This window comes from Stegostoma tigrinum, chromosome 19 (assembly GCF_030684315.1).
Source record: "Stegostoma tigrinum isolate sSteTig4 chromosome 19, sSteTig4.hap1, whole genome shotgun sequence".
NCBI classification, from domain to species: Eukaryota; Metazoa; Chordata; class Chondrichthyes; order Orectolobiformes; family Stegostomatidae; genus Stegostoma; species Stegostoma tigrinum.
Genome location: NC_081372.1, coordinates 24,775,356 through 24,795,592, shown reverse-complemented (window position 1 = coordinate 24,795,592; position 20,237 = coordinate 24,775,356). Strand labels below are relative to the sequence as shown.

At 40.3% G+C, this 20,237-nt stretch overlaps 1 protein-coding gene across 7 annotated transcripts in view; it reads right to left on the bottom strand.

Moving 5' to 3' along the window:
* Positions 1-20,237, bottom strand: part of LOC125461272 (receptor-type tyrosine-protein phosphatase T) — a 1,279,761-nt gene that overhangs the window by 89,012 nt on the left and 1,170,512 nt on the right. For all 7 annotated transcript variants that reach the window (XM_048549829.2, XM_048549830.2, XM_048549831.2 and 4 more), the window contains one exon: positions 5,412-5,499. In XM_048549829.2, the coding sequence (XP_048405786.1) occupies positions 5,412-5,499 (88 nt within the window). The remainder of the gene's footprint in view (positions 1-5,411; positions 5,500-20,237) is intronic.

Genomic DNA, 20,237 nt, shown 5'->3' with positions numbered 1-20,237 from the left:
TTTGTCTCTATAAACTCAGGATGATTATACATCCTTTATTAAAACAACTTGAGAAGATAATCAGAATGTATGGGATTTCCTTGGTGACAAAACTAAACTCGTTCAGGCATGAAAACTTTACCCGAACATAATGAGCCCTTTGGTTGGTGTTATCGCATGCAGCTCCACATATTCCTCTCTCTCTTTCTATCTCCACTTATTCACTCATTCTTTTTCCCTCAACCCCTGACATCATCATAAATGCCAGTTTTTCCTATCGGCTGTCAGGTCTGAAGATCACTCAACTCATAATGTTATCTCTGTCTTCTCTTTACAGATGCTGCCAAGACATGCTGAGTTTCTCCAGCAATTTCTGTTAATTTTTCATGTTACGTTTTTTTCCCCTCGTCAACCTTAGGGCATCTTTTATATGTGGTCAGGAAAAGACAACAATTTCAGGAAAATTCCCTTGTTTTCTATTAGGGTATATATCACCAAATGTTTCAGGGTAATCTTGTGCAGGAGTACTATAATGGGAGTATATTTTTGCGCTTAGCTGGATAAACTTAATGACAAGCTTGTGGAGATTTTGAGGCTTCCAGCTCAATAACGCTGCTGAGTGACCTATTGTCCCTGCCTTGGCCCTTGTTGCTGTTATGCTCCCTCAGGGCTTACTCTTTGGAACTGCCTGTATCAAGTGATATGCCTCTTCAGTATGCAAATCTGTGATCTTCGATACACAGAGACCAAATGTACCCTTTTGTGGTCTTTTATATTTGGGCGTATATAGCAGCATAAACTATCTTTTGTTCAGTGTTGATCTTTCATATGCTGCACAATGTAACAGACTTCCTTATAAAGCTATCACATTTTGCAATGATGTAAGATTGTGCATGCCCATTGCTACATAAATGTGGATTAGATAAGCATCCAACAAGCTGGTAGGGGTCCTGTGAGATAACAAGGTGTAGAGCTGGATGCACACAGCAGGCCAAGCAGCATCAGAGGAGCAGGAAGGCTGATGTTTCGGGCCTGGGCCCTTCTTCAGAAAGGGGTCCTGTGAGATTTTCTTTACTGAGGCTTAATTTTAAAAAGCAATATTCTCATTTGTACACATAGGTGGGCTGGCTTCAAAGATGAACATCAACAGGGTACAATCATGATCAAGAGTCTTTTGATATATAAGTGGAACAGCTCGACATATTTTTCACTGTCAATATCCTGGATGTTCCTGATAATCTAGCCATTAGTCAGTCAATGGGGGTAAGGGAAAAAGGCTATTTTTCTGACTGAAGTGGGCCCGCAAGTGTATAAAACACTCTAGAATTTTTCTGTTCAAGGAAAAGACAAGCCACTTTCATACATTTTCTGTAAGCTTGAGCAGCACTACAGTTCCAAGCCCAACAGAAATTACATATAGTTATTGGTTTGAAAAATGAGATCAGTTACCCTGTGAGGATATTGAAGACAAATACAGAAATTGCTGGTAAAGCTGAGGCACCATCTCTGGAGTGAAATCAGAGTTAATGTTTCGGGTCGAGTGACTCTTCCTCAGACACAGTGAATCAGAGGTGATAATGTTAACTATCAAATAAAGTTGTGATTGTCAAAAGTTTGTGCTGTGTAAATATCATCTTGAGCAGCTTGACCCAGCTGGCTTGAGGTCAAAGTTTATTAAAAGCGACGAAGAATTAAGCCGCTTTGAGGGAAATACAGTAAGACTTAATGAGCAATTAGTCAAACTAATCAGATATGTGCCACACTTGAGATACTGGCCATGGTCAAATGGATCCTTTACTACAGACTGGATATTGTCAATGTTTGAACACACAACATCATTTGTATGAGAAGAGAAAGCTTCAGAGTGTGGTCACCTCACTCAGGAGGAGATCAGCAGCTGGAGATTGAGATGGAGCAGCCTGGTCATCTGTTTTTGGCTGATCCTCAGACATGTCCATGAAAACAGGTTCACTTGCGATTGTAAGCATCGTAGAGGTAAGATTTTGCAGTATTTTTGTAGTGTACATTACTTTAATAAAGAATGTTGAATATATCCCCTTGTTAGAATTGCCTTGGGTTATTGATATTCAGAGTAAACCTGACAGGTCCGTTACCATGCTATACATCTCTATGGTCAGGGAACATGGGAATAAAAACCCACAATGCCTGTCTGGTCATAATTTCACAATCAAACTGATCATAAGGCACTGATGGCTGTTTTGCATCTAAAAGGCTCCCATGTGCACTTTAGCTGCAGCCTGAATGCAGAGATGGGCTTTGATTTTTGTCTGCTTGTAAGCATGACATTAAATACAGGCGATTGGTGGATCATTGTAATGCTGATGTGATGTCTGGATCACCATCCCTATCTGATGCAGAACCCAACAGGGGAGAATGTATTTTTCTTTTCATGCAGATGAGTTGCCGGTCGTAGCTGAAGGCATTGGTGGAACAACTCACAGGCACTCTGTATTTTTGAAATTGTATGACGATACATAAATGAATGGCCCAAACTGATGTTGGATTATGAAAACAGGCTTTTTTTATATACATACGTATCAGTTGTCAGTTGAAAAAGGTCAAAACCACAGTTGCTCTGGAATCTTCATAATCAACACTTAGGAATAAGTTTAGAGTCATAGAGTTATAGAGATATACAGCACGGTAACAGACCCTACGATGCAACAGGTCGACGCTGACCAGAAATGCTAAATAAATCTAGTTTCATTTGCCAGCATTTGGCCCAAATCCCTGTATACTCTTCCTCTTCATATACCCATCCAGATGCCTTTTAAATGTTGTAATTGTAGCAGCTTCCACCACTTCCTCTGGCAGCTGATTCCATACACACACCACCCTCTGTGTGAAAAAATTATCCCTTAGGTCCCTTTTAAATCTTTCCCCTCTCACCTTAAACCTATGCCCTCTAGTTTTGGACTCCCCCACCCAAGGGAAAAGACCTTGGCTATTTACCCAATCCATGACTCTCATGATTTTATAAACCTCTATCAGGTCACCCCTCAGCCTCCAATGTGCCAGGGAAAATAGCCCCAGTCTATTCAGCCTCTCCACGTGTCTCAAACCCTCAGGCCCTGGCAAGATCCTTGCAAATCTTTGACAATGAGTCTTGACAGAAGCTATTTTTGGTGGCTGGGGTTAAAAAGGGGGCAAAGGACACAGAATGAAATGGTGTAGGGTATGTCAAGCTCCAAAAAGCAGCAGTTGTCAGTACCCCAACAAGTATGGAAGTGGGCAGCTGGGCCATGGCAGCACCTGCAAGTCACTTTTGCAGAATTTGATTCAACAACAGCTGCTTATTGTATTCTTTATTCTTGTTGTGTGGGATTCCTTGGGGAAGAATGGCCATGATATGGTAGAATTTTTCATTTAAATGGAAAGTGAAGTAATGGAATCTGAAATTTATAGTCCTAAATCTAAATAGAGGGAGGTATGAGGGTATAATCCACAAATTGGCACAGACGGATTGGGGAAGCTTATGCGTGTAAATCCTCTCTTTCAGGATCACCTCCAACAACTTACTGATCACTGGTGAGAGACTCGCAGGTCTATAGTTCCCAGGCTTCTCCTTACAATGCTTATTCAATAAAGGCACAACATTACGTACCGTCCAATCCTCCGGGCAGCATACCCATGTTAAATAAGCCGTCATAAGTAGTCGAGGTGGCTACCAGGAAAAGGCATTAAAAGATATTTGGTGGTGGAAAGATTAGATTTGTACACACAGATCATGTTCTATCTTCAGAGGTTCATGAAGAGGAAGGGAATTATGAAGAATCACTTAAGATTGATGAATTAGATAGTTGAGATATGAGTCGAGGACCAACATCTCCAACACAAGTGGTGCCTGGAACCAGTTAAGATCCAAGTCAAAATCAGACAAATGAGGCAAATTCAAATGAAGGGCAAGGGAAAAATCAATCCATGTTAGAGAAACATTCTCCTCAGACTTAAATCAAGGTGCTTCCCTGAGTTGTAGAGTCATAGAGACATACAGTACAGAAACAGAACTTTTGGTCCAACCAGTCCATGCGGGCCATTATCCCAAACTAAACAGTCCCACCTGCCTGCACTTCGCTCATATCCCTCCAAGCCTTTCTTATTCATGTACTCATCCTCATGTCATTTAAACGTTGTAGCTGTACCTGCATACGCCACTTCCTCTGAAAATTTATTCCACATAGGAACCACTATGTGTAAAAATGTTGCCTCTCATGTTCTTTCTCCTCTTGCCTTAAAAAATGCCTCCGAGTCTTGAAATTGGCCGCTATAGGGAAAAGACAGCTGCCATTCACCTTATTAATAGCCGTTATGATTTCATAAACCACCACTATAAGGTCACTCCTCAACCTCCTACACTCCAGTGGAAAAGTCTCAGCATATCCAGCCTCTCCCTGTAGTCAAGCCTTCCATTCCCAGCAACATCCTGAAATTCTGAAGTTCTGAAAGTTCAAGTCAAGAGAAAAGGTATTCTCTTTAAAAAAAAGGAATCCAGTGACTAGCTTAGATTTGTAAATAAATTGAAAACAAGAAATGCACAATCACTTGGTTGTTTGGAATTATGTTTAACATATTCATTAAGAATATAACAGCATCCTTTTATGGCTATTTGTCTCTACCACAATAAATGATCTTAACGCAATGTTAATTTTCTATGCATTGCATTCTGTTTTAATCTGTTCTGAAAATAAATTACGCACAAAAGGCCGTTTGCTATTTTAACATAACCTGATAGAGCATGTACTGTGCGTAGTTTCAGCGAGTGGTCAAGCTGCAGAAGAGCATGCGGCGAACCTTTATGGTGCGTTTCTGAGACACGGAGAGTGGAATGCTCCTCTATCCCCCACAAAGTCAAACTGCATGCTTTAGCTCCATGTCTCTTCTTCACCCCAATTGTTGAAGCCCACAGCAGCAACCCTCCTATATCACCTGTGGAGAATAAGCCTGGACACTCATTACTGGGAAAGACATAGCCAGCAAGGAGCCCTGAGGAGTTTTTTCTTCTTGAATCATTCATGGGATGAGGGCGTTGCTGACAGGCCAGAGGGCAGTTAAGGGTCAACTACAGTGTTTACTGCCTGCAGTCTGTCAGCCAAATGCAGGCACTATTGGTACTCAACGGTTTTGCACCTGACAAGAAAAACCTACCCCAATGCATTAGAGGCACTGATTTAAAAGCATTACCATTACCATGTGCTCTCACTTAAAGCAGTTTAGTTTATACTGCTTCCCTTTTTGGAGGCTGGTGTGTAAATCTTCCCAAACAATTAGGCATGGTTTGTAAATGTATTGTTTTTCACGAAGAGTTTTGTTTAATTTTCATTGCTAACCTTTATTGGAATATATTCCTCAGGAAAGCAATGTTACAGACTGATATTAATGAAACACATCCATTTAGGACAGCATACACTTACAAGCAATGATGTTCCCATATCTGTTCTTGGAGCGATTTTCCTCTTTCTTGGCAGTATCCCAAGCTGCTGACTGTCCTTCTGACAAACCCTGAAAAGGGCAGAATGGTGGTTGCTTGAAAGACTGCTTTTGACAAATAAACTGCAAACTTTTCACAACACTTTGAAGAATGACCTACACAAATCTGTTTTACGGGAAGATAATAGCAAAGCTGGACAATATACAATGAATATAAACTCTATTCATACAAACATACACACACACAAACAAATTTTACACTTGCCTATTGTCAAAAATAATTAGAAATACTAACATTTGATATAATTATAATTTTACTTGGTGAAAACTTATTATTTATTAAATATTGTTTCATTATGTTGAAATTGGCCTAGAGATAACAACACTTGAACATAGGAAAAACAGGACCAGGAAAGAAACTGAAGATCCACCTGGTCACATATAAAAATTAATTTTTTTCAGTGGACCACTGAAATAATCATTCAATTCTGCTTTCATCTTATACAACATCCACCTCATGCCACAGTGTATACCACATACCAATGATGCTTCATGTGTAAAATATTAGAATGCATTGCTTTGGGATTCTGCTTGGTTCCTGTCACAACGCGGCAAGAAGTAGGATTTGTAAACCTGCTGCTTGGGAAGAAAATATTTGAAGATAAAATAGATATGGAGCAGATGCTTCCTCTTGTGAGGTATTCTAGGGTGAGGGCTCATAGTCTTAGCAGAAGCGGATAAGGGGTAGCAAATTTAAAACAGAGTTGAGGAAAAACTACTTCTCCCAAAGGGTGGTGAAGCTGTGGAATTCACTACCCTAAAGTGCAGTGAATGCTGCGGCAGTGAGTAAATTTAAGGAGATGTATAATTGGTAATGGTTTGATGGGTTATCAAGAGAAGGCGGGAAAATGGACATCAGGAGCATATCAGCTCTGATGGAATGGTGGAGCAGACTCGATGAGCTGAATGGCCTAATTACGCCTCTATTTCTTATGAACTTATGAATGAGGATTTAGATAAAAAACTTATTGATTGCCTTACATAGAAGTTATAAGGACATGGATGCACTGTGTATTCGGCATAATACTAATTGCCAGAGAACACCGACAAAGGCGTGTGAAGTCCTTGCCCACTGAATTATCATTTGGTGTCTTTTCCCGACTTTGATTAGAGGTCACCAGTGAGTGCAGTTCTGTAATTCTGTTCAGAATTGCCAATGAAGCTTTTTTCTTCTAAACTTGTTTTATACTGGGACACAACAGACTTGTTTTGAGTTTATATATTTGTAATAAAGTTTAATTTTTAAAATATAAGACTTTACTGAGGTTGTTGACTTGCTCGCGGAGCTGACTGGTTATAGTTCAGACATTTCGTCGCTCTGCTAGGTGACATCATCAGTGCAGCCTCCAATGAAGCAATGTTGTTCTACTCCACTTAGTATTTACATGATCCAGTCTGTTGAGGTGTTTTGTGTCATTTCCGGTTCTTTTTTGCAAGGGTTTGCATATGGGGTCTAATGCCACATGTTCACTGATTGCATTACAGGTGGAGAACAAGGCCTCAAGGAATTCCCATGCTTGCCTATGGTTTGCTTGATCTAGGAAGGTCACATCTTCCCAGTGAAATTGATGGCCTTCACTGTCCGAGTGTACGGAAAAGCGGGAATGTTTGTCTGGTTGCTGTTGCTGGCTTGTGTTCGCGTATCCTGATGGCTAGTTTCCTTCTTGTCTGGCAGACGTAATATTTTTGGCAGCCCTTGCATGATATTTTGTGCACTATGTTGGTCCTGAATGTCATAGGTATGGAGTGTTTGGTCCTTGTGAATGTTTGTCATAGAGTGGCTATAGTCCTTGCATTAAACCGGAGGAATGATTGGGACACCCGAAACATATCAGAGAGAAAACCACTCGAAGGACTCATGAAGGACAGGAACACCATACCAGCATGACCTACCAGTGGACAAAGGGCGCATGACTGTCATTATGAACAAACCAGACTACATTGAAAAAACACAGGCTCTGCTTGCAGATACAAGCACTTACCAACAGGTGAAGACAGACCCCACAGTGCGTCAAGGAAATAGGGTCACCCAAACACTGAAGAAATGAAAGAATGCCAGATAAATAACCACGACTGACTACATAAAAATGAAACCAGATAGTTTGAACACCCCACGCTTGCACAGACTCCCCTAAGTACACAAACCAGACCACCCACTCAGAGCCATTGTCTCCCTGCCAGGCTACATCCAAGCTAGCCAAGGGCCTACAATAAACATGGAAGCACCCGGCCGACGGATCACCCAGCTCCATCCACTCAACCCAGGAATTCCTTAATAGCCTCAGGAACATCAAAATCAATGACGACAAGATTATGGTATCCTTTGACATTACAGCGCTATTCATACCCTTTGACATCCCACTAGCCAAAGAAACACTGGCTACATTACTACAGGAAACAGGAATGCTGACTGACAGCTCCATCAGCAAGGGCAATATGCTCAGACTGCTGGGCCTATGCCTCACCACACATTTCACCTCTAATGGTCAATTATACAAGCAGATCAAAAGCATACCTGTGGGGTCACTCATCTCAGGACTTATTGCAGAGACAGTCATGCAAAGATTGGAATTCACGACCCTCACCCCATACAGCCAAAACTGTGGGTACGATACATGGATGATACATTTGTCATCAATCAATGCACTAAGTTAGAAGAGATGCACCACCTCATCAACAATGTATTCACTGGGCTCAAATTCACTGCAGAAGAGGAAAACAACAATCAACTTCCATTCCTAGATGCCAGGGTGGAACGAATGATGAATGAGGAATTCCAAATCACAGTATACAGGTAGGCAACCTACACTGACAAAATCCTCAATTTCCACAGCAATCACCCCAATGTCCACAAACAAAGCTGCATAAGGACACTATTCAAATGGGCCACAACCCACTGCAACACACCTGAACTTTGCAAGAAGGAGGAACAGCACGTATACAAGGTCTTCGCTATCAATGGATACTCCACCAACTTCATCTGCAGATGCTTACTAGATAGACAACACCAACAGGATAAAATACAACCTAATACACTGGCCACCCTACCATATGTCAAGAACACATTGGAACTGACAACAAGGCTCCTTCAATCACTAGGAATCAGGACAGCACACAAACCCACAGCCACACTATGACTAACATTCACAAGGACCAAAGACCCCACACCACGACATGCAGAACCAACATAGTGTACAAAATACTGTGCAAGGACTGCCAAAAACATTATATCAGCCAGACAGGAAGGAAACTAGCCATCAGGATACATGGACACCAGCTAGCAGCAAAACAACACAATGAACTTTCCCTCAATTCAGTACAGTTGGACAATGAAGGCCATCAATTTAAATGGGACGACGTGACCATTCTAACTCAAGTCACCCATAGACATGCACAGGAATTCTTAGAGACCTGGTGCTCCACCCATAATGCAACCAGTAAACGTGTGGAATTAGACCCCAAATCCTTGCAAAAAAAAACCAGAAATGACACAAAACAGCCCCACAGACCAGATCATATAAATAATAAGTGGAGTAGAACAACATCACTTCATGGAAACCGTTCTGATGATGTTACCTAGCATGTAGACTGAACTATAACCAGCCAGCTCGGCGAGCAAGTCAACAACCTCACCCACAACCTGAGCTACACATCTTTGCAAGTACCTTAAGCAAGACTTTACCAATAACAAAAAATTTAAAAGATGAAAATTATTGTTATGTTTATTTGTTTCTTATTCAGTTTTTGCAGAATAAAGAGCCATTTGCAATCTTTATCAATTTATTGTACTCGGAATAAATTACCTTCAGCATGTTAAGGGCAATGATATTTTGGATTTGAGCTATTTCTAACATACTTAAAATAACTTTGAGTTTTGTTGCTCTAGTTCCAATGATAGACAATATGTTTAATGCTCATGATGTTTTTCAGGTTGAAATACACTGTGGGGTACAATATTTATCTGGGAAAAAAAGTTAAGGTATGGGAGAATCGAATATTTTAAAAGACATTCTGAGGTGTTCTTGATCCAATAATTTCTTCTTGAAGTGAAAAGATTTAAGAGGCTAGTTTAGAAAATTGTAAGGAAGATTGAGCTTGTTTTTCTTGTTTCTCAGATGTCTGAAAGCTATCTTCTGAAAAAGGCCACTTCCCAAACATAGCCTCAAAATTTCTGTTCTCTGTCCAGCCTTCAATCCATCATTTGTCTCCCATTTTCCCTCAGCTTATATTTTCCGAACAAATTCACAATTTATAATAAATTGTCACAAAATAATCGTAAATTGAACCTTATTAAATGTTTTTATAGTTTTTCAGCAGTCAGTTATAAGAAACCTGGCAAAGTCATGCATCAGCAAGTCAAAGTGATTTAAACCAATTCTAATACAAGGAATGAAAGATGTAATGTGAACTCAAAATATTTTACTCTCTATTCACTCTGTGGAATACAATGCATCCTTAGGATAGATAAATCCTTTTCTCTGTGTGATCGAGTGAAATAGCACTGCAAACTCTAAAGATGGAATTGAGCTTCACTTCAGTCCATGGCAGGTATTGACAAAGTGAATGCTATATGCTTATTGAGGAGCCTGGAAATGTACCCACGCTGGATTAATCAGCATCTTAAATTGGGGTAAATTTGGTTAAAAATTCTGACAGTGAGAGTTATACTGCTTTGGAGAATTTGCACGTTGGGGAAAATCTCTCAGCAGCAGAAATCCTTTTATGGATAATAAAAACACAAAATGATGCAGAAGCGCAGCATGTCTGGGAGCATCTGTGGAGAGAGAAACAGAGTTAATATTTCAAGTCTGACAACTCTTCTTTGGAATGGATTTAGTTCTGCCTGAAATATTCAACTGTGGTGAGTCCGAGGTTGGAGTCTGATTGTTTCCAAACGTCCACATTCTAAAAAGATTTGGGTGGATGTTTGGGATCAATACAGTTGTAAAACTTGAGAAACACAATGAAATTTCTGTGTTGAATTAATCCTGATATATCCTGATATACTTTGGGCAAAAGCAATCACAAATATACTGGCTTACGAAGATCTAAATCTGTTTGGCTTATGCTATAATGTTCCATTAAACAGTTTTATCTAAACAGAAAGCTGCATTCCGGTGTTGGACTACTGATCATGTTGTCCAGAGAGACAAAGTATTGTCATAACTAATGGCTTCAAGGTTTTGAATGGTAATGATGTGATCAGCACAGGTTTAAGAAAAATTAGAAACCTGATAAATATATGGTATGGATGTTACAACTTAGCTCAAGGCACAGAACTGTATTTTTTTTTGAAAATGTATTCATTTTGTGGGATGTGGGTATTGCTGGCTGGCCAACATTTATTGCCCATCCCTAGTTATCCTTGAGAAGATGGTGGTGAGCTGCCTTCTTAAATTACTGCAGTTCACCTGTTGTGGGTTGACCCACAATGTCAGTAGTGAGGGAATTTCAGGATTTTGACCCAGCGACAGTGAAGGAACAGCTATTTATTTCCAAGTCAGAATGGTGAGTGGCTTGGAGGGCAACTTCGAGGTAATGGTGTTCCCTTATGTCTGATGCCCTTGTCCTTCTAGATGTAAGTGGTTGTGAGTTTGAGGATCTTTGGTGAATTTCTGCAGTGCATCTTGTAGATAGTACACACTGCTGCTACTGAGTGTCAGTGGAGGAGGGAGTGGATGCTTGTGGATGTAGTGCCAATCAAGCGGGCTGCTTTGTCCTGTATGGTATTAAGCTTTTTGAGTGTTGTTGGGGCTTCACTCATCCAGGCAAGTGGGAAGTATTCCATCACACTCTTGACTTGTTGCCTCGTAGACAGGCTTTGGGGAGTCAGGAGGTGAGGTATTCACCGCAGTATTCCTAGCCTCTGACCTGTACTACGTTAAGCCACTGTGTTAATGTGGTAAGTCCAGTTAGTTTCTGATCAAAAGTAACTCCCAAGATGTTGATAGTGGGTAATTCGGTGATGGTAACTTCATTGAATGTCAAGGGCTAGACACCCTTTGATTACAGTTTTTCTAGGGCTCGTTGAAGGCGCACTTGGTCAAATGGAGGCTTGATGTCAAGGACTCTCACCTCACCCCTGGAATTCAGCTCTTTTATCCATGTTTGAACAAAGGCTAAAATGTAGTCAGGGGCTGAGTGGACCTGGCAGAACCCAAACTGGGTGTCACTGAACAGGTTATTTCTGAGCAGGTGATAATGGGAACTGCAGATGCTGGAGAATCCAAGATAATGAAATGTGAGGCTGGATGAACACAGCAGGCCAAGCAACATCTCAGGAGCACATCTCTCTGATGAAGGGTCTAGGCCCGAAACGTCAGCTTTTGTGCTCCTGAGATGCTGCTGGACCTGCTGTGTTCATCCAGCCTCACATTTCATTATCTTATTTCTGAGCAGGTGCTGTTTGATAGCACTGTTGATGACACCTTCCATCACTTTACTGATGATCGAGGGGAGACTGAGGGAGTATTAATTGGCCGAATTAGATAGGTCCTGCATTTTGTGTACAGGTCGTACTTGGGCAATTTTTCACTTTTTTGGATAGATCCTAGTGTTGTTTCTGCACTGAAACAGCTTGGCTAAAGGAGCAGCATAAGTCTTCAGTGCTACTGCTGCAATGTTGTCAGGGCTGGTAGCCTTCACAGTATCTGGTACTGTTTCTTGATATCATGTGGGGATGAATCAAATTGGATAAACACCGGTATCTGTAATGTTGGGGACCACTGGAGGAGGCCAAGATGGATCATCTGCCATGGTAGGATTCAAACCCAGGTCCTCAGAACATTACCTGGAACTCTGGATTAACAATCCAGCAATAATACCATGAGACCATTGCCTCCCCATTATCATTAGATGAGATGGGACCATTCTTTACATGTAGGATTTCACACTAATCATTTGAATTTCTTCCAGACTTGAACTTTGGAAGTGGTATTATTCACAATATATCGTATGCCACTACTTGAGCATTAGAAACAAGGATGTTTCAATGTTACCATCAGTAAAGCGTTAAGACAATGAAGAGATCAGTAGATTTATTCTATGATTCTATTATTTGGACAATCAGTGCAACAGACTTGTGGCCCAATTTTTTGCCCATGCTCCATTTGAACATGGCTGGGATTACAGAGTGCTGAAGTTACACTCGAAAGAAAAATTCTGATTTTGAAACCCTAAATAAGAACTTAAAATTCTGAAAATATAAAACAAAGAAGGTTAGCTTTTCAGAAAACAGAAGTGCAACATGACTTGTTCAAGTTCAGAGGCCAGAATTAGACTAATCGGGAAGAGATAGCATTCTGTTCTATCTAACAGATTAAAACACTCTTTGTTCCCAGAATGAAAAATATATAGTGTTACCTTTAACCTTCAGATTGACTCAACAAAGCTTTTCCAATGGGCTATGATGCATTTGTTGAAAAAAACAGCTTAATTAGCACTGAATTAATTAAGCTCACTAGTATTAAGGCAGGTTGAAAGTAAAAGAGTACTACAAAAGCTAAGTATTATCACCATGACAACAGAAAACCTACTGAATTATCCTGCACTGAACACATCCCTTCAAGTGCAAAGTAGTGCGCTCCAGTCTGCTGAAGTATGACAGATTTAAACTCATAAAAGAAAACCATTTTAAACGATTGCTTTAACTGTCAGTGATAATTTAAAATTCCATTTTTATAATTTCTTTCAAAAATGCTCCTTGATTGATGTAAAGGAAATACTTTTGCAGCTTATTTCTGGTCGCATCTTACACTTACTACTTTTTCTAAGGACATATAAATCTCATTATAACCTAGTCAATGTATTTATTTGTTATCAAAAGATATTCTGAGTCATCACTTTTTTGGTCCTTTAACAACATGATGTTGAACTTCCAACTAAGTTACTGGAGTTCAAATCTACTGAGAGGAGAAAGATTTAAAAGGGACTTAAGGGGCAATTTTAACACAGAGAGTGGTTCATACATAGAATGAACTGCCTGAGGAAGTGGTAGATGCAGGTGCTTTTACAACATTTAAAAGACATTTGGATCAGTACATGGGATAACAGGGTGTAGAGCTGGATGAACACAGCAGGCCAAGCAGCATCAGAGGAGCAGGACAGCTGACACTTCGGGCATAGGCCCTTCTTCTGAAGAAGGGTCCAGGCCCGAAACATCATCTTTCCTGCTCACCTGATGCTGCTTGGCCTGCTGTCTTCATCCAGCGCTACACTTTGCTATCTCAGATTCTCCAGCATCTGCAGTTCCTACTATCTCTGGATAGGTATATAGGAAAGGTTTAGAGGGATATGGGCCAAATGCAAACAAGTGGGTAATAAAATGTGGGGCTGGATGAACACAGCAGGCCAAGCAGCATCTCAGGTGCTCCTGAGATGCTGCTTGGCCTGCTGTGTTCATCCAGCCTCACATTTTATTATCTTGGATTCTCCAGCATCTGCAGTTCCCATTATCTCTCGCAAACAAGTGGGACTAGTTTGGTTTTGGAAACTTGGTCAGCATGGATGAGTTGGACTGAAGGTATGTTTCCATGCTGCATGACTCTAAGGCTGTAAATACAAGACAACAAAAAACACTAAATACTGTTCTATTGAATGCATTGCATTTTACTCCACACAGGTAATTATGAACAGGATGCAACAATATACCTGATTATTCCAGCACTTTATAGCTGAAAATTTAACCAAATTTATCCTAGATTTTCTGGCACTGTCTTTCAGTGCAGTCGCACTAATTTGGCAGGCAGTCTGTGCATACGTGCAGAATTCTCAACCTGCTGACAATTTGATGAGTTTGCAGAAATGTAGCATGTGGACAAGATGTAACAGCAGCAACAGAAGCAGGTGGGTACTTCATATTAATAACACTTTAGACAGTGAAAGTACTGAATACAATTTCCGTCATTCTGGTATGCAGGAGGCATTATGTAAAGGATGGCAATATAAAGGAGACGTTTGGCTCATATCGTGTGAGTTACGCAGACAGCTTAACTCCATGATAGTAAATACACATTTGTTAACTTACTAAAATGTTGGGAAAAAAGTCAGCAGATATGGCAGCGTCTGAGGACACAAAAACAATGGATGAAATCTTCCCAGGCATTGAACAATGTGGATATTGGTGAGAAAATCAGGTGAGATCAGCAGCGCAGTGATTCTTGATATCAAGAACAAAAAATATGACTTTCCAACCAACTGTTCAACAGCATGATGCAAATCACACTAGTGAGCACTGTGAGGCCTATGTGCATCCATTTACTTGGATTAGTACATTATTATTGTCAGTTGTTCTCACCTCGTTGATGTGTAGTTTCCCATTCTTTCATGCACTGGATAAAAAAACTAGACAGAGACAATTCCTGACCTGAAAGTCAGAGCCGTCACCTAGCAACTCCAACTCACTGCCAGCTCTCCATCTTGGAGAGCAGTCACCAACATCTCTGGGCACCCTTCATGGGCAGCGGCCACCTACTGTCCCTGTCCAAGCGAGTTAGCATCAAACACACACCAGCCGAAGTGCACCTTTATGCCACATCTCTGATCCACTTACAGTCTTGCATTTCAAAATGCACCAGCATCTTTCATTGCAATGTTGCTGTCAGGACTATGTTACAATGAGATTTAGAAGTCCTTAAAAAAGGTAATAAGTGTGAGAAACAACCTGTAAATGGATTGGGCCGGGGTGTATCTCAGGGGTTCTCATTTGCTTTCTTAAAGTTCACTCACTTTGCACCCAGGCATATGTTCACAGCTTCTCTGCCTCATTTTGCCTTGCATTTTGAGCTTCACCCCTCCCCATTGCTACCCACCCTGTCCCCAGAGCTTAAAGTCTCACAGTCTGCTTTGCTTTTCAATTTAGCACAGATATAAAACTAGGATGGTTGACATGGTTACTAGCAGTCACTTTGGTAAACCACTCCCGTTCCTGTACCATGTGCCATGAGCTCACAGGCCAAACATCTGGTTTGTGCAGGAGTTTGTCTCTATTTCAGTTCCCTAGCACCCATAATACTTTGCTTTTATTATCGCCCATTTCTGAAGTGGTTTTCACTTTCTCTGTTCTGTTGATAATTAGATTTCAATCAGGCTTTCTACAAATTAAAGAAAAAGTATTCTTTTCTCCGGCATCGGTATTAGTATCAATGAGATTCCCAGTGGTAACCTCTAGGCAGCATGTTTGAAGAGATCCCAGACAAGCTAAAGTATATGCGCTGTGCCCAAACACATACAAGGTCAAAAATCACACAACACTGGGTCATAGTCCAACAGGTTTAACTGACCACACAAGCTTCGAAGCCACTCCCTTGGGTATAATGAGAGAGGAAGTATCATGAATTTGAATTGATAAGTAAAAGGTCAAAGGATTGTACAACTGATGCGAATGTATTTAATAGTCCTAATTTTGCTGGCTGACTCCCCTTTGTTAAATCCTTAATCAGTTTGAAAGGAGATGCAGGTTTTGATTGATTAATATGCAACTCTACAAATTTTTGAAGTGAGACATCATCTCTTGTGTTCATTGATAAAAACTTTAGTTTCCTGGGACATTGATATGAAAGAAATTCGGAGAGTTGCATTATAATCAAAACCTGCACCTCCTTTCTGTCTGACTAAGGATTTAACAGGAGGGAGTCAGCCAGGCATTTTAGGGTTCTTAAATACATTCGCATCAGTTGTACAATCCTTTGACCTTTTGTCCCTTCTGCTCCTTCACATTAGTGCCCTGTTCCTTCAGCCTGAAAAATGACTTAACTGAAATGGTTTTGATGTTCACTGAAGTTCTGCACTTTAATCACCTCAATTACTCTCCTCGAATTGTTCCTATTCTTTGATTTCATTTCTATGCAGTTTTCCATTCCCACACTTGCTCCTTCGCCATGCCCAAGTGTGTACTTGTAATTTTATTCATAAAATATTGGGTTTAAAAGCCAGTTCCAGTTCTGTCTAGGACCGAAAAGCAAACAAAAAACAACATCAATGATGAAAAATCCAAGCTTTTGAATTATTGCAAATTAAAGCTTATGTCTGAATTTGTGATGGTACAAATCCAAAATGGAATTTCTGTGCATTATGTCCAAGAATGTCATTGACTATTGTTTTGCTAAGACTGAAACAAATAATCAGCTCTTCCTGCTGCTTCCTTCCCTTTTCTCTAACCACTGAGCTAAATTCTTAGAAAGTCCATCCCTCTATTTAGCCCTGAGTTCGCATCTTTGCCTAGTTTCTCTCCTACCTGCGGCAGTGACAAGAGCAGGCAGTCTGAGGTCTCCTGGCATCTACAGCAGCATTGATTGTTGGGGATAGTGAGCCCAACATGGAAGAGATCAAACCCTTGTGGGGAATATGAGCTCAGCATGGCTAAGCACTCGAGAAGGACTGCAATGTTGAACTTTTAACTGCTTTTCCTTATTTTTCTATTTTGTACCTAACATTTTGTACCAAAATGCCTTTGTGCCTAAGATGGCACCAAGAATGCAATACTGTTCACTTTTTAATGTACTCAGCATCCCTGTACTTGAGAACATGTGACAATAAAATCTAATTCTATCTCCTAAATACCAACTTTGAGTGCATCTTGTCCATAAAACTCAGCTTCTGCTCCTTCAAAACTATTCTCTCTAAATTGCTAACCAATCATCTATTTTTCCAGACTCTCTGTTAGCTGATATTGTTAATGGTTCAACACTCTTTAGGTACTGTTCCACTTCTCTTCCAATACCACCTAACTACCCCAAAAGAGGTCATTTGACCAAACTGTCCTTGCAAATTACTGCCCTAACTCTACCCTCTCCTTCAATTATGCTGTTGTCTCCTAAATCTATTTCCATTTTACCCTGGAGCTCCATGTTTGAACCTCCACCATAGTAGTGAAACAGTTTTACCTGTGCCACAAATGATACGGTACGATGCAAGAAAGGTAAATTATTTCTCCATCTTGTCCTGTCAGCAATCTTTAATAAGGTTGAGTAAACCATGCTCTTCCAACTTCATCCACAGGGCATGACTGTGCTAGTATGGTCTAATTCTCATCTGTTTAATTATAGCCAGGGAATTGCTTGTAACGGCATCTTCTCCCACTTACCAGCATTTTACCTCTGGTGTCCACATGTATCTATTCTTGGTCCCCCTCTACTTTTCATTTACCTGCTGTATCTTGTTGACATTTTTTTGAAAACACAGCATCAGTTTCTGCATATACACTAATGACAAATAACTCCTAAAGACCTCTACGAGTCTTAACCCCTCCATGTCCTTGAAAAGATCAGACTGCTCCCAACATCCATTTGTAGCTGTTTCCATGGACAACACATTGAGGCATTCTGGAACAAACGCTGATTTCCGTCCACTGCCAATTATCTGAAGCTGAACTAGACTTTATACAATTTAGATGCCCTGCTTCTGGGAGCTGCTGGTTCCTCAGAGGTGGTCACCTCTCTAGTGCCATCTGCAGCAGTAGGCCCCAGAAGAAAGAATGACACTGGAGACCAACAACATAAACAAGTGAGGCACGTTTACAGGGACCAGCTAGTGTGGTGAGAAGTGTCAGTGTAAAGAGCAGGGGACTGTAATCCCATGGGGCAGTCCCGGTCACTGTCAGTTACCTCCATTATACACAGAGGTGCCTGACTAGCAAGGACTCCCACTCAAAACCACAGACGTGTGGTTTACCTGGCAGCTTGATCACGGGGAGTAGAATACCAACGGTGTCAGGATAAGACACCTACAATAGTTAACTTATGGCAGCAGTTGTCCTTAACCCTTCCTGGCCCAGAATTGGAGGAGTCATAAAGGTGATGGATTCTCCACTGAGAATTCTGACCTTATTCTAAATCCCTGTGTCCCTCTAGGAGATGGTGGTGGAGCATGTGTTAAATTTGAATTGTGTCTAATTCTGCATCCTTCAGGAAGGATGCAAAGGCCCTGGAGAGGATGTAAAAAAAACTCACAAGAATGTCTCTGAGAATGAGGAATTTTAAGCGGGTGAACTACCTGCATACAATATCATCAACAATTCAACTCCTGAGTCTCGGATCACATTAGTATGTCATACGTCAACTTCCCCAGGTGACATGTGAAAATCCAAACCTGGAACATTCTTTGTGCATACAGCCTGGAAAATGGGATATAAATGCCTTGCCCAATTTGCTGCCGCCTTAACAAACAAGTGTCAAGATACCTGCTACACTACAATGTCAACAGGCCATTAGATATCACAGTACTCATTGCACAAGCATTCATATTATTACCTTGCGGGTGGCAAGAGCACAAAGGACAGAAATGCAGGAATATTATTAAAGTGTACAGGATCGAAACTGTTTGTCTAACTTGGAAAGGCTCTAACTTTAATAATATGAGTTTTAGGTTATTTGTGTCACCTCACTGCATTTTAGACTGCATGAACAGAAACCTGCAGAAACTTCAAAGTACTAATGGGCTTGATTTAATTTTAAGGCCTCTTCATTAACTGACGAGATCTGAAGAAGGCAATTACAGAAATGTACTTGCTTGTCAGAATAAATGAGAGCATAATTACCGCACATTAATCATAGAAGCATGTCACCCTATTAAAGAATTCCATTAGTTGGAAGCTGCCGCATTTTATCTAAACGCGGTAAGTATATCCTTCTAACACTACAGAGAACATAACGTTGCTGTCTATATTCATATCGGATAACATATTCTGACCACACTATATGAAATTATCACTCCAGTCTAACTTTGCAGCCTCTGATAAGCTCACTGAATCCTTAGAAATTTGATGAAAGTTCAAAAAATATATACTCAGTAAAAATAACGTCAAACTAGGACCTAAATTTGAATAAAAGGTAAGTGAAATATCCTTGCTACCTGAATCAATCTATGTACAATACTTCACTATTAACTAATTTAAAATGGAATATTTTTCAAAATGCACAACTTACTGCATCATTAGAGTTTCATTTACTTAACTAGTTCACTTAAACATCAAAAATTTATTCATTGGACATTCACATCCTTTGTATTTTGTCGAAAATTGCTGGGTACAATTAGCTGCTGCATTTGACTACATACTGTTGTGTATTGCACCTGAGGAAATCTAACATATGCTTAACTGCAGACAGCCATTATTTGAATAACTTATTTAAACTCTCCAATAAAGGAGCAGAGTGAGAGCAATAAACAATTTTCCCTGCTCACTTGAAACAACAACATGTATATTAAAATGTAAAATGACATGTAGGTAATATCCCAGAAAACTATGAACAAATGAACACCAATAATATCTGAAATTTAATGAGTTGTGTTGCTTTTTTTTGTTTTTACTATTATCACAACCAAAACATACCTGTACATGACCTCTCCAACTAATTTACATATGAAAAGTGTTTTGCTTAATGCCAGTGTGTGTTTTACAAAGAACATAATTTGACATGAATAATGAAAAGAACAGCATTTTTCTTCTTGCTTCCCACATACTTTCCATCACCCATTCACAGATTAATTTATATTGTAGCTGGTCTGGCATCTTTCTCTTTCGGTTTGAATTAGCCATTCCACTTCCACGAGTGGCAGTGCTGTGTTCCAGCTCTTGGTCTGGGGCTCATCCACTCCAGTCGACTTTCTTTGTTTCTTTTTCGGTCTTTTTAATTTTGCTGTGTTTCTTTTGCTCCGGTTCTTTTCTCTTTTTGTCCTCTTTAAAAGCCTTTCTCGATGTCTTCAGCAGGGCGAGAATGGATTCGGCCCCCGAAGCATGTGCAGCAGTGGCAGCA